At 58.4% G+C, this 13,305-nt stretch overlaps 1 protein-coding gene across 18 annotated transcripts in view; it reads right to left on the reverse strand.

Annotated features, from left to right (window-relative positions):
• The window catches only part of SUN1 (Sad1 and UNC84 domain containing 1), a 41,932-nt gene that overhangs the window by 20,469 nt on the left and 8,158 nt on the right, over window positions 1–13,305 (reverse strand). For 12 of the 18 annotated variants that reach the window (XM_069569719.1, XM_069569721.1, XM_069569718.1 and 9 more), the window contains 6 exons: window positions 12,881–13,014; window positions 8,839–8,935; window positions 4,640–4,789; window positions 2,896–3,080; window positions 1,486–1,512; window positions 1,193–1,378 (listed from right to left, as the gene is read on the reverse strand). In XM_069569719.1, coding sequence (XP_069425820.1) covers window positions 1,193–1,378; window positions 1,486–1,512; window positions 2,896–3,080; window positions 4,640–4,789; window positions 8,839–8,915 — 625 coding nt within the window. In that variant the 5' untranslated portion in view covers window positions 8,916–8,935; window positions 12,881–13,014. Of the gene's footprint in view, window positions 1–1,192; window positions 1,379–1,485; window positions 1,513–2,895; window positions 3,081–4,639; window positions 4,790–8,838; window positions 8,936–9,811; window positions 9,854–12,880; window positions 13,015–13,305 lie in introns of those variants that run through there. The other 6 variants (XM_069569723.1, XM_069569722.1, XM_069569717.1 and 3 more) reach the window with 2 other exon arrangements.

A 13,305-nucleotide genomic window follows, 5' to 3' on the forward strand; every position in this document is an offset into this window, starting at 1 on the left:
GAACCTGTTTCCTGGTCTGCACGATGGGGGCAACGAGGCCAAGAGCAACCACAACAAGGGGGACAGCCGTCCCGGGGGGCTGCTCCGGGGCCGGGGAGGTCACGGTGCAGGGCCCCGGGCAGTGTGGGCGCGTGGGACGTGGGTCTCCATAGCATCCAATGCCCTGCCCTTCCCCTCACAGCGTCCCCACTGTTCTGGCAGCCCCGAGGAGGGCAGGAATACAGCAACTGGCAAAACAGAGCTCCCAGCCACGGGGTGAGGTGCGGGAATGGAACTGGGGTCGGCCTGGGCTGTCCTCCTTCATGGCGAGACCCGCACAGGGGCGCCGCCCGGCCCCGCTCTGTTCCCTCCTGACTCTGTCCGCCTGCACGGCGTGTCCACCGGCCCTGCCAAGCAGACCAGCGCTCGGATCACACAGACGCGGGATCGAGGGCTTGGAAACAAGGCAGCGTGGGTTTCAAGTCAAGCGCTCCCAGCCTCCCACACCCGAAGGCAAAGAGCAACCGCAGCGGCCGCGAAGCCGCTGGAGGGGCACCTCGGCCAGGCGGCCCCCGAGGAGCCTCTGTAGCTGCGTACTCCATGGAGACCCGGCAGAGGCTGACTCTCTCTGGCCAGGTATTGATCAGAACCGGCCAAACAGGTACACGGGGGCCCAAGGGCCTCCCCCTGCCAGTCAGCGGCTGCCCTACAGGACCCTCCCCTGTGCCTGCCGCCCTCCCAGAAAGGCTGGTGCGCCACGTGCCACCTAGCACCCCCGTGCTCTGGTGGGCTGTCCCCGCAGTCAGGGCGGCGACCCACAGAGACCAGAGACGGCCCGCGGCCCGCCACCTCCTGAGGCGCCTGGAGCCTGTGGCCCTCAGGAAGCAAGAGTGCCTCTGCACGGACCGCACAGCCCCGCAGGCCCATTCGGAACAGGGTTTCTCCTGCTTACTCTGGAGTTCAAACGGACAGACTCTCACCCACCCCTAGGGACAAGGCCCACCACATCAGCCGCCGGCTGGGAGAGGAGGAGCAGGAGCAGGGCTCAGCTCACTGGTGCACCTCTGAAAGGGTCACTCCGAGCTCCCGGCTACGGTGAAACAGTGCAGACCATGAGGCCTCAAGACAAGGCTGGCAAGGAGGAAATGAAACAGCTAGTGTTTGGACATGAACTCTTTTCTCTTTTCCTCGCTTTTAAAAGAGCAAGACTCACGTTTCTGACTCCTGTCCCTGGAGTAGATCCTGGGGGCCGGGCCGTGGGCTGCAGAGGAGGTGGTGGGCACGCCCTTGTGCTCAGAGAGGCGGCTGCAGTCGCTGCACATGTAGCCGTTGCTCCCGGCCGCCTCTGCGGCTCCCGCGGCCACCTCACCGTTTCCCTGAATGGCGACTTTATTCCCACCTAGAGTTTGCAAAGAACAGATGGAACCTGCTTGTTACAATCTGAAGATATCTAACTAAAACCTCCATCTTGAGAAACGTGGGGAAGAGAAGGAGGAAAATAATTACCTTTAAGATCTCCGTCATCGTCAAGACCTAAAAAACACGTTTTTTTGCTGTTGAGCTACAATCATCAAAACCGGACAAAATGCACACAAGCAAAGACAAAGGTTACAGAAAGGCTCCATAAAGGCTCATAAACGAGCGTCACGGCCCTGGCCAAGCCTGACTTCCTACGAGGCCCACAATTAATGGAGGTCCCTCTAGGCACCTGCAGACGTCTGCTCTCCATTGCAGGAGAAGGTGCATCTCCGGGGAAAACGCCCACACACACTCTTTGTCTCACACGCTTACACACCTCTCCCTCATCTTACACACACTCACACCCCCCTACACACACACACACACCCCTCACACACCACACCACCCATTATCTCACACACACTGACACACCCCCTCACACACACCATGCCACTTCACACACACACCCATCTCACACACACACGTCCATCTCACACACACACCATCTCACACACACACGTCCATCTCACACACACACGTCCATCTCACACACGTACCATCTCACACACACACGTCCATCTCACACACACACGTCCATCTCACACACACGTCCATCTCACACACACGTCCATCTCACACACACGTCCATCTCACATGCTCACACACCGTGTCACATACACCCACACACACCCCGTCTCACACCGTCACACACCCCTCAGTCACACACCCACCCACCCCCATCTGACATGCTCACACGCCCCCGTCTCAGCCACACGGCCCCGTGTTACAGCCACACGGCCCCGTCTCACGTGCTTGCACGCCCCGTGAGTGGAGGAGCAGGCAGGAACCGCAGCGCCAGTGCGCTCGCCCACTGCCCAGGCGCTACTCCACTGGTGAACAAAACCGAACCACGGTGTGCGCAGGGCCTCCCCAGACCAGCACACGCCATTTCTAGAGCCAACCCGATCTCCATGTCACCTCCAAAGGGACAGCCTGGATGTTAAGGGGGCACAGTAGCTCTCGGCCCCCCAGCAGGGGCCTCTGCGGCCGCCGCGCCCTCTGCAGTGAGGGCGGGGCATGCTGCTTGCCGCCCAGGGGGCCAGGTCACAGCCACGTCGCCTCTGGAGTCGGCCTGTCTTCACCAGGTGCCTTCCAAGGAGTCAGAAACTGGCCCAGAGCCTGAAACCACGCTGCTGAGTGTACCAGTGACTGCGCGTCAACAGCGCACGAAGTCCCGCATCAGATGGTCGTGAGCCTGGCCCGAGCCCTCCACGCCACCTTCCGCAGCAGGACACGCGCTTGGCCAAGGGAGGTGGTTTCCTGGCATTTCCAATCTGATTCAGGGGAAGGCCTCAAACGTTCGCTGGGCCCCCCCCACCAGGAAGGGGCAAATCGACAAACTGGCTACAATACCCATTCTTCTCAGGACAACCGGAGACATCACCAGAGGCAACTCACCCCAGAAGTGGGCCACTTTGGTCTGCTCACGGATCAGAGACTCATCCAGCACAGGAGGCCGCAGACAGGCCGCGGCCTGCACGGCGGCCGAGCCGCTACGGCTGGCAGCCGAGGACAGGGCCCTCCTCGAGCTGTGGTGGACGCTGAACGCCGACTTTTGTGCGCTGCCGCGCTGTCTGGTTAGTCTAAAGAAGAAACGGTGAGAAACAAGTCAACAAACTCCGTCTAGCAAATGCGAATGACTGCCTTTCACCAGCACAGAATCCCTGCCTGACAAAGAAGGGCCGTCCCAGCAGCACTCTCTCACACCCTTCCTGCTCCCTAATAAGCCACCTACTAATCTAAAAAAGGAACTGCTAAGCTGGGCTCCAATAACTCCTTGGAAAATTGTATGCACAGGTAGTTTTTGGATTAGCTGGCATCCCACGACCCCGATAGCTCAGTTGGTAAAGAATCTTCCTGCAATGCAGGAGAAACCAGTTTGATTTCTGGGTCTGGAAGATCCCCTGGAGAAGGGAAGGCTGCTCACTCCAGTGTTTTTGGGCTTCCCTTGTGGTTCTGCTGGTGAAGAATCCGCCTGCAATGCGGGAGACCTGGGTTCGATCCCAGGGTTGGGAAGAGCCCCTGGAGGAGGGAAGGCTGCCCGCTGCAGGGTTCTGGCCTGGAGCACTCCATGAACTCGACAATCCATGGCTCTCAAGGACTCGGACACCACTGGGCGGCTTCACTTCGTGACCCAAAAGGGGTTCAAACTCAAAAACCAAGTCACGGCACCACAGGCACACCCTGCAGTTTCTCAGTCACAGTGAACACGGAGCCGCGTCCAGCACAGCGAGGAGAGGCTGCCACCAAATCCTCTCTGTACTGGGCTCACTGCGACGATGGACAGGAAGCCCATGAGGACAAGCTCCCTCCCCTGCACCCCAGGGACGGAGCGGAGACAGGAAGGCCCCCGAGCACACAGCCCAGGAAGCCTGGTCCTGGAGCCCCGGGGAAAGAGATGCAGCCTGTCAGAGCCGGGGAGCCCGCAGCCAGCCCATTGTGAGCCCCGAACCAGGATGCCCAGGAACATTCCTGCAAGTGAGCCGCATGTGGCCGCAGGGGGCACAGCCTGCGCGTGTGTCCTGTGGATGGGGAGGCGGTGCCACAGACGCTCACGCCCAGCCCTGCTGTCAGCCCAGAGGCCCGTCCTCTCACCAGTCAGCAGCCCACTCCCGAAAGACAACTACTCAGGCTGGAGACCCGTCGCTCTTCACCGAGCAAAGCTGAAGGAGAGCGGTCACTCTCATTCTTCATCTCTAAACGGCACAGGGACCCTGCACACTCCTCCTTGTGCACAAATAACTCTCCACACGCATGTGCAGAGTTCCGAAATCAAGTCAACAAGACAACCGTGAACACAGGTAAACATCTGAACTAAGCGTGTGCCCATAGGTCCACAGAGTTCACAAGCAGCCTCCAAGCGCTGGCGACACGCACGCCGCAGGGCCGCGCGACGGCGGGCAGGCCCCTTGCTCCCCACTGGGAGCCTGCATGCGGACGAGCGGGGAACACTGGCCGGAAAGCAGGGGTGTCCTCGCCCTCTAGACCCACGCAGACAGCCCGCACACCCCGGCCCTGGCTCCAGCCTTGTCCACAGCTGAGCTAGAACCACGTGAGCGCCCACGTGCACACGCGCAGCGTGAACCGCCCACACTGAGGGTCTGCAGGCCGGAGCGCGCAACGCGGTCTCCGCCTGGCTCACCTGGCCGCGCCGTCCCCGGCGGAGCCGTCCCCGGCCGCGCGGGCTGTGGTAACCAGGCGCAGACTGCGGCGGGACATTCTCGGAGAATCAAATACAGGATCCAGCTTGTGTTCAGTCTCGAAATCCAGAGCATCAGAAGAATAGCTTGAACTAGAAGGAGAAAACCTTGTTAGAGATAAGCGCCGGTTATAGCACCACTTCGAAAACGAACTAACAGGACGCGCAAGCTAGTGTGAGTTTCTAAAAACAGCCGTTAGGACGTGAAGCCTTTCCTACAAAGCAAAAGCAAGCTGGGACCAACTCGGCCCACAGCTGACACTCCCTCCATGGGCTCCGACCGCAGCCCCTGCCTGGGGTTCAGGTCTAGGGCCGGCTCTGGGAAGTGCGAGAGATGCGCTGAAGTCACCGGCACCCCGCCATGGGCCACGAAGTCAACCCTGTCAGGAGGCTACAACCTTCACTGTCAACAGCAGACCCTGCCTGATAACGCAGTTAATGAGACAGGGAGCCCAGAAAGCTGCTGAACAATCAACCAGGAGGAGAGGAGAAGCCGGAGACTGAGCCGCCAGCGCCACTTTGCGTCTAACTCACCGTTAAGTCCAGAGACGAACGGTACAAAGAAAACCCACTTCCACGTAATTACCTTAAACCAAAGCACAGGCCCTTCTGCACCGCCAGCAAGCTTCCCAGATCCGGAAACAGGAGCGGAGAGCCTGCTCAGGGCCCCGTGGGGGCGGGGGTCCTACCGGCAGTCCAGCAGCGGGGCAGGACAGTGAGGGCTCCCCACCTCCAGGAGGTGAGCTCACACCCCGGCAGGAAGGAGGAAGGTGAGGGAGAGGCCACAGCCGCCACAGGGAACAAAGCAGGGGGAAAGTAAATCGCAGCCCAAGGCAAAGGGCTGCGAACAAAGGCCTCCTGGAAGCTAGAGGGGGACCCGCTCCCCGGAGGCCCTGGGCAGGCCCAGTGGTTTATCTGCAGGAGGTGGAGACTCTGGGGACACCTGGGGGGATCTCCAGAAGGCAACAGAACAGGCCCACTCAAGACAGCGGACCCCTGGGCCAAGGGTCCGGACACCCGGGGGAACCAGGGGCACAGGCGCAAAGTAAATGGTCTTGACATTTCTGCAACTTACTCTGTATTGTAAAAACATTTCCAGGAGCGCCCCTGGTGGTTCAGTGGTAAAGAATCTGCCTGCTAACGCAGGAGACGCGGCTGGATCCCTGATCCGAAAGATCCCACGTGCCACGGCGGCTAAGGCCCTGCACCAAACTCCTGAGCCTGGGCGCCACCACCCCTGAGCCCCTGCTCCGGAGCCTGGGGGCCAACACCCCTGAGCCCCTGCTCCTTAGCCTGGGCGCCAACACCCCTGAGCCCCTGCTCCGGAGCCTGGGCGCCACCACCAGAGCCCCTGCTCCTGAGCCTGGGCGCCAACACCCCTGAGCCCCTGCTCCGGAGCCTGGGCGCCACCACCCGAGCCCCTGCTCCGGAGCCTGGGCGCCACCACCCCTGAGCCTCTGCTCCGGAGCCTGGGCGCCAACACCCCTGAGCCTCTGCTCCGGAGCCTGGGCGCCAACACCCCTGAGCCTCTGCTCCGGAGCCTGGGCGCCAACACCCCTGAGCCTCTGCTCCTGAGCCTGGGCGCCAACACCCCTGAGCCTCTGCTCCTGAGCCTGGGCTCCACCACCCGAGCCCCTGCTCCGGAGCCTGGGCGCCAACACCCCTGAGCCCCTGCTCCTGAGCCTGGGCGCCACCACCCGAGCCCCTGCTCCGGAGCCTGGGCGCCAACACCCCTGAGCCCCTGCTCCGGAGCCTGGGCGCCACCACCCCTGAGCCTCTGCTCCTGAGCCTGGGCTCCACCACCCGAGCCCCTGCTCCGGAGCCTGGGCGCCAGCACCCGAGCCCACGAGCTGCGACTCCCGAAGCCTGTGTGCCTTGGAGCCCGTGCTTCACAAGAGGAGCCGCCACAGTGAGGAACTTGCGCGTCCGTCAAAACCAGAGGGCAGCCCCACCCCCCACAGCTGGAGAGCAGCCCGTGCAGCCCCGGAGACCCAGCACAGCCAGGAACGAAGAAACAGGATCACAGAAGATTCTTCAGAATCCAGCTCATCACAGACGCAGACCTCACACTGCGCTCAGCCGCTCAGTCGTGTCTGACCCTTTGCGACCCCGTGGACTGATGCCCACCAGGTTCCTCTGTCCATGGGATTCCCCAGGCAAGAATACTGGATGGAGTAGGCTGCCCTTTCCTTCTCTAGGGGATCTTCCCAATCCAGGGATCGAACCCGGGACTGTCGCATTGCAGGCGAATTGTCTACCACTTGAGCCACCAGGGAACCCCGCTGGTGGGCTTTAGGTCTGACGCTGAAAAATGCTAAACCAACAGAAAATCAATACAAATAGCTCCAAGTTGCTGTATCTACTGAGGCATCACCTGTAACTTAAGGAAAAGGTTCTTAACTTTAGAGGCTGGAGCGGAGGCAGGACAAAGGCTGCACTGACCCGCACTGAGCAGTGAGGGCGCCAAGCTCAACATCATTTTAATGCAGGACACAGTCATTACTTTTCCCCCAAAACTACTTTACATAGTTTTCTTAAATGAACACTGTAATTATTTCAAGTCAGAATTCACCACGCAGATGTGGACCAACACCCCTCCACCAATGTCCTCTTCCAAGATGTGGGCCTTGACCCCAGGGGCACTGGGGCTCCCATCGGGCTGGCTGAGGGCCAGAAGGTGCCTGCCGCCTGTAGAGCTCTTGAGCCTGAGTATCACACACCCTCCCATGAACTGGTCTTCTCCCAGGCGCTCCTCCTGTGCCCTCCCAGGCCGCGAAGTCACCCTTGCCCTCCCCTCGTCCTCTTCCTACCACTGACCACAAGGCCTCCAGTGTCCCCTCCCAAACCTTGCACCCTGCCCAGCGTTGCCCGAGCCCTGCCCCCATGGAGTCTCAGCTGAACGTCTGCCAGGCTCTGCAGAGCTCCGTCCCCATTCTCGAGACCCGCACAAGCCTGGTCCCACCCCACCCTCCCCCCCGCCAGCACACCTCAGCTCACCAGCCTTTCCACTCCAGTCCTCACCCAGCCCGTAGCCCTGCTCCAGTGACCTGACCGAAACAAACAGTGCTGCTCTCCCCGGGGACAGATCCAGAGAAAGGGGTGCTTAAAAACTGGCTTTAAAATGGATCATAAAAACAGATAAATAACTATAAAAACAAAATTAAATGGGTTATAAAAACTAATAATAAAGTACCAAGAGTTACTTTTATGCTCCACAAATACAGAATAAGGGCGAGCTTTACTTGAGCTGGCCCACTCCTGTTGTTCTAAAATACTAGGACTTTCCATAAAACAGCACGTGTTACTACGGAAAAGCCTGACATGATTTAAACTGGTGACTAAAAACTCAGATCATTAACTGTCAGCTTTGACTAATGTTGCCACGAAGCATCCTTCTTGAAATATCTTCCAACTTTAAGTTCCAACCACAGCTCTGATTTTCGGAAGACAAGCCGCGGATAAAGCTGGCACCTGCGCCTTGCTTGTGTGCGCTCCACGTCCCGCCAGGATACGAAGGTTTTCCCGTCTGCTAACCAAACCCTCACCAACCTGGGAACATCTTCCCTGTGCTGTTGGCCCATAACGTTACCACACTTAAGTTTCATCTCAACCGTCCTTTCTACTTAGTAAACTAGAAAGGCAAGGAGCAAGTCAACACCTCTTAAGGACTCGGACTTCCAGTCACAGCGCGAAATCACAATACAGATAAAGACCGGAGGCCCAGTACCGCATCTGCCTGCAGCCGCGCCCCGGGGACGAGGCTTCGCAAAGGCTCTGCGCGGGGCGCCTCTTCTCAAAGGCAAACCACTCTCCAGGTTACTTCTGTTAGCTTTGAACTGCTCGGCCGTCAGCACAGATCGCAAGCCCCAGCGTAACCACACAGATGTGCTCTTGAGACCACAGCCGCCTGGGTGGAGGCTGAGAGAGTCATTTGCAGCGACGGATCACTGAGTCATCAGAAGCGTTTGGTTTTCAGAAAAAAAACCCTCACAATTTCCACGTCAGTTTAGCAGTTTTGTAAAACCAGAGCAAGACATACAGTTCACAGACATTCTCACTTCCAACACAGAGCAGCGGGGTGCGAGCACTGTACGAGCCCCGTGACCCCACGGCGCTCGAGACCGCGCACACGCGCAGCTCACCTGAGTGCGTACGTGTAGCCGGTGTTCTCGGGGACACACTGGGGAGGCGCGTACGTGTGGAGCCGAGAAAAGTCCATGTTCACGGTCTCAGAGCATACTGCAGAGAGGGGGAAAGCAACGCAGGCTGTTAAACGCTGGACACACAGAGGGGCCCCGCACAAACGGACTGCAGAGCCGCCGCCGCGGGCCGAACGGGGCCGGCTGGAAGTTGGAGCAGGGCTGCCTTTTCCCTTTTAAGTCAAGGAGGCACGTTTTCTCATGGCTCCCAGTCCAGAGTGTAGCTAGCTGTCAGACTGGGTTCCCTAAGACGCCGAATCTACAGAAGCGAAGGGGGAAACCCTAGACTGACTGACTGAAGATGGAGCGAAGGCACAGAGGCTCGGAAGCCCCTTCAGGGCGTAGCTTCTAAAGCCCCGAAGGTGTCAGAACGTTCTCCCGCCCCGGGGCCCTGGGAATAAACCTCCTTTGCCACTAAGTAAACAGCGCTGACTCTTGCCCCCTGGCCGAGACCACCCCCATGCATTCCTCCAAAGCGAAGTTTTCAATTTCAAGTGCCTCAGAATCAGGAGACCCAGGCTGAGTAAGAGATAAGCTACAAGCTCTGGTCACACTTTTATTTTTCCCCAAAGAAAAACACAGATTATTTTTAAATCTAAAAGTTTTGAACATATTGTTTTCAAGAGTGTCTTCTAGCTTTCTTTGAAATGACTCAAATTTTCCTCAGGCTAAGAATACACACTTAAAACACACAAACACACACACACACACACACCACACCCTCACAGGCGTAACATGAACCTTAATCTGCTCCTCAAACACCGAGGACGATAAACCTGGAAAAAAGCACTCACGCATGAATGACCGATTGCTACAAACTCAGCCAAAAGCACTTAAATTCACCCCAGATTCTTTGAAACAATCCAGGCAGACCTTTAAAAACCGAGTTCCCACGGAAACAACCACCACCGCTTACCACTGCCCCGCTCCTAACTGGGGAACCGGCTCATCGGCGCAGGCAGCACACGCGCCAGACAGGGCAGGTCACTCTATTAATAGACAGAGCAGAGGCTGCGCGGAGCCCCCGTGCGTGCTCGGCACCGCCCCTGTGCCTCCCTGCGCCCCACCGGCAGCGGAGCCCAGGTGCGGGCGGGTTCCGCAGGCGGGGCCACACCCAGCGGAGGGTAACAATGGCTCTGCAGGAGACCCGCGGGCGGCAGCTCACCAGGCAACTGGAGGAGCACCGCAGGGCAGCTGCTCCCAGCCCCAGCTCCGTTCCCAAAGCGACCTTCCACTCCGCGGTCTCCCAGCCCCTCAGCACCATGCCCCAGCCACAGCGGCCCGCACTGCTGCTCGTTCCACGGCAGCTTTACCTCATCATTTCCAACCCTGTGCCCCTATAAACGTTATCTGTTTGGTTTCGGCTGTGCTGGCCTTCGCTGCTGCAAGGCTTTCCTCCAGCTGCAGCGAGCAGGGGCTGCTCTCGCTGCAGTCGGCACAGGCTTCTCACGGCCGCGGCTGCTCTCGCTGCCTGTGGAGAGGGCTCTCGGGTGCATGGACACGGCTGCTCCTCGGTGCCGGGATCAGCGGTCGAACCCGTGTCTCCCGCATCGGCAGGCGGAGTCTCCACCATGGGCCCACCAAGGGAGCCCGCCGCAGCCAGTTCTGGCCAACTCGCATTCAGCACACCCTAGTGAGCTGAGCGTCCGGATCGGTCCACACAAAGTCGCTTGCAAAGTAATAGATGACTGAGTGGCAGGTGGCCGAGAGCCAAGCGGCACTGAAGCACCATGACGGTGACATGGAGACGTCAGAGCGGCCGGCTGAGACCAGGGCCGGGCTCCGACGGGTCTGGGCTCTGACCCGAGCTCTGCCACCAACTGACTGCCCACCTGTGACAGCTCCTCATACTCAGAAGCTGTGAGATCGGCGGCAGCGCTCCAGGCAAGGCCACTGAAGGGCTGCAGGGAGGGCCAGCCCGAGACTCCGCACAGAAGAGCCTGGGGGGGAGGCCACTCGGAGAACTGACGCCTTTTTTATCTATAATACTTCCTGATTTCATTTAGTTGAAGTATAGCTGACCTACAAGATTTCAGGTGCAGAGCAAAGTACTTCAGTTACACAGACGCACAAACATACGTACGCAAATGCACACAAAGTATTTCTCATGCTTTTCCACGACAGGTTATTGCACGATATTGACTACAGTCCCCTTTGCCACACAATAGGTCCCTGCTGTTGGCCTAGTACAGCCTTTTTACTTTAAAAGAGTTACATTAATATGTTCTCACGTTTACATCTATCTAAAAGAGAGGTTAGTTTCTAATGCATGACAGTGTTTCCAAAAGCTGCCAAAGGCAAAGGGCCAGCTGCAAGCCCACTACTCAGCCTGGTTCTTCCGACCGCGGAGACAGACGAAGCGGAGCGATGCCACCCCTGTCAGCCTTAACGGAGACCTTCTGCCACAACTCAGAAAGAAACGTGACTCCTTGTCTCTGAAAGACAATTCTATCCAAGAACCAAGTGCAGCTACCGGCCATCAGACGAGTTTCCTACCACAAGCAGGACAGGGTTACAGCAGCGGCCGAGCAGACGCCCTACGGGCGACAACGCAGACACAAGCTGGTGCCGGGCCAGCGGGAGGCTGCGGGCTGCACGTTTCACGAGGGGAGCTTCAAACGCAACAAGACGCCCAAGGGTAACACCGTGGAGAGAGCACTGGTGTGGACACCCACGACTCTAGAAGACCAGCCGCGGTCTGGAGGAAAGGCAGGCGGGAGACAGTGGAGGAGGTCTTGGCCCGAGCCAGTCGGACCCCAGCGGCCACAAGAGTGGAAGCAACGGGAGCCTGTGGCCGGGGCTCCCACTCTTCCCTACTCATTCCGACTTCACTCCTGTAAGCACACAGACTTTGCGTTCAGCCCCGTCTAATCAGACCTGAGGCCCAGGGAAATGCCGCCCTGGCCTTGACTGCCTCCAGCGCCCAGAACACCACCTCTCCACGCAGATCCTTCCAAAGCAGCAGGTGGGTACAGAAGCCGCACCAAGCTTGACTCAGAAACACGCCGCAGGGTGAGGTGCGCTCCCCCGCGCTCGGTGTGGCTGTGCCACGGGGCACAGACGCTGCTGCTCCTCTCCACACCCAGCTTCTCCCGTCATCCCTGCCGCCTCACTCTTCCTCCCTGGACACATCACAACACACTGATATGAATCTCTAGTTCCTTTCATAAAACACGAACATTAGACAAATTACAGAATAAAGGAAAGCAGAAGAAAGTTAAACGGCGCGTGTAAAGCGATGCCTGGCGCGCGGCACACACTCGACAAGTGAGCTTTAATTACCTTGTGCAACACGGCTGCAAAGTCTGTTTAATTGTTTTTTAAAGAAGGATTTTTTTTTTGGTCTTCTAACAATCCCCGAGATGGAAGAGTCACTCACCCTGGCCTCAGTGAAAGAGAAAGCCCGGTGGCAGCTCAGATGGCCACACCCCGGAGGCCAGCAGGCGGAAGCCTCAGCTCAGCAGGACCCCCGGCAGCGGTCTCCCCGCTGCAAGGCTCGGTGTGTCCCCAGAGCTGCTCCCGGCTCCTCTTACACCATCGCTACTTCAAGCCGGAGTGTAACCTTAGAGCCTTCCCACTTGCAGCAGGGCCTGAAGGTGGCCTCAGCCTGTGACTTGAGGGAGATCAGATTTGCATTGATAATCTGAGCAGCATCGCAAGAGCAAGTGAAACAATGAATTGAAAATGTGTTCATCAGCGTCAGAAAATCCTGAAAGGAATTCCAAGGCAGCACGTGGCACCTGCGTGTTTATCAGGCGCTTCCCGGGCAGGCGGCAGGGTCCCCACTTCTCTGCTCTCCTCCCAAAGCTGCCACCACCGGCTGACCTCCGCACGGCCCACGCGGCCTCTGAGCCCCTAACGTGGACACGGGGGGTGGAGCTGGCTCACACCAGGGGACCTGTAGGCCCAGCAGGCTAGCGTGGGTGGCGGGATGCTCCCTTGAGCCCGAGTGGAGGCGGCGGGGGGAGGGGGGTGCAGCGCTCACCTCGGCAGATGAAGCCGGGATTGGAGAAGGAAGCTCCGGCGTCGCCCTCTGCTCGTGTCCAGCGGCCACACACACAGGCCAGCACGCACGGGCAAAAGAAGGTCCTGTCTAGGCTGCAGACGCTGGTCTCAAACCTAGGAAATCAAAGAAGCGTCTTTACCAACATGTAGATCCTAGCGGGGCTTTAAAGTATGCGTTACGACGCCTCATCGGGACACTTGGCTTCTCCTTCAATGCTCTCCCCCTGCGCTGGGCACACTGTAATATTCACACCATATGGGAGATGTGAAGTACTAAGTTCAGGTTTTGTTCTTGAATGCTTTGGTTAAAAGTGAATTTTAGTTCTTCCACGACTATAATTTGAATCTCTACTATTTAGAATATTTGTACTCATCTAGTAACAGCTTAGAAAACATGCCTGAAAA

This window comes from Ovis canadensis, chromosome 24, assembly GCF_042477335.2.
Source record: "Ovis canadensis isolate MfBH-ARS-UI-01 breed Bighorn chromosome 24, ARS-UI_OviCan_v2, whole genome shotgun sequence".
Classification (NCBI taxonomy): domain Eukaryota; kingdom Metazoa; phylum Chordata; class Mammalia; order Artiodactyla; family Bovidae; genus Ovis; species Ovis canadensis.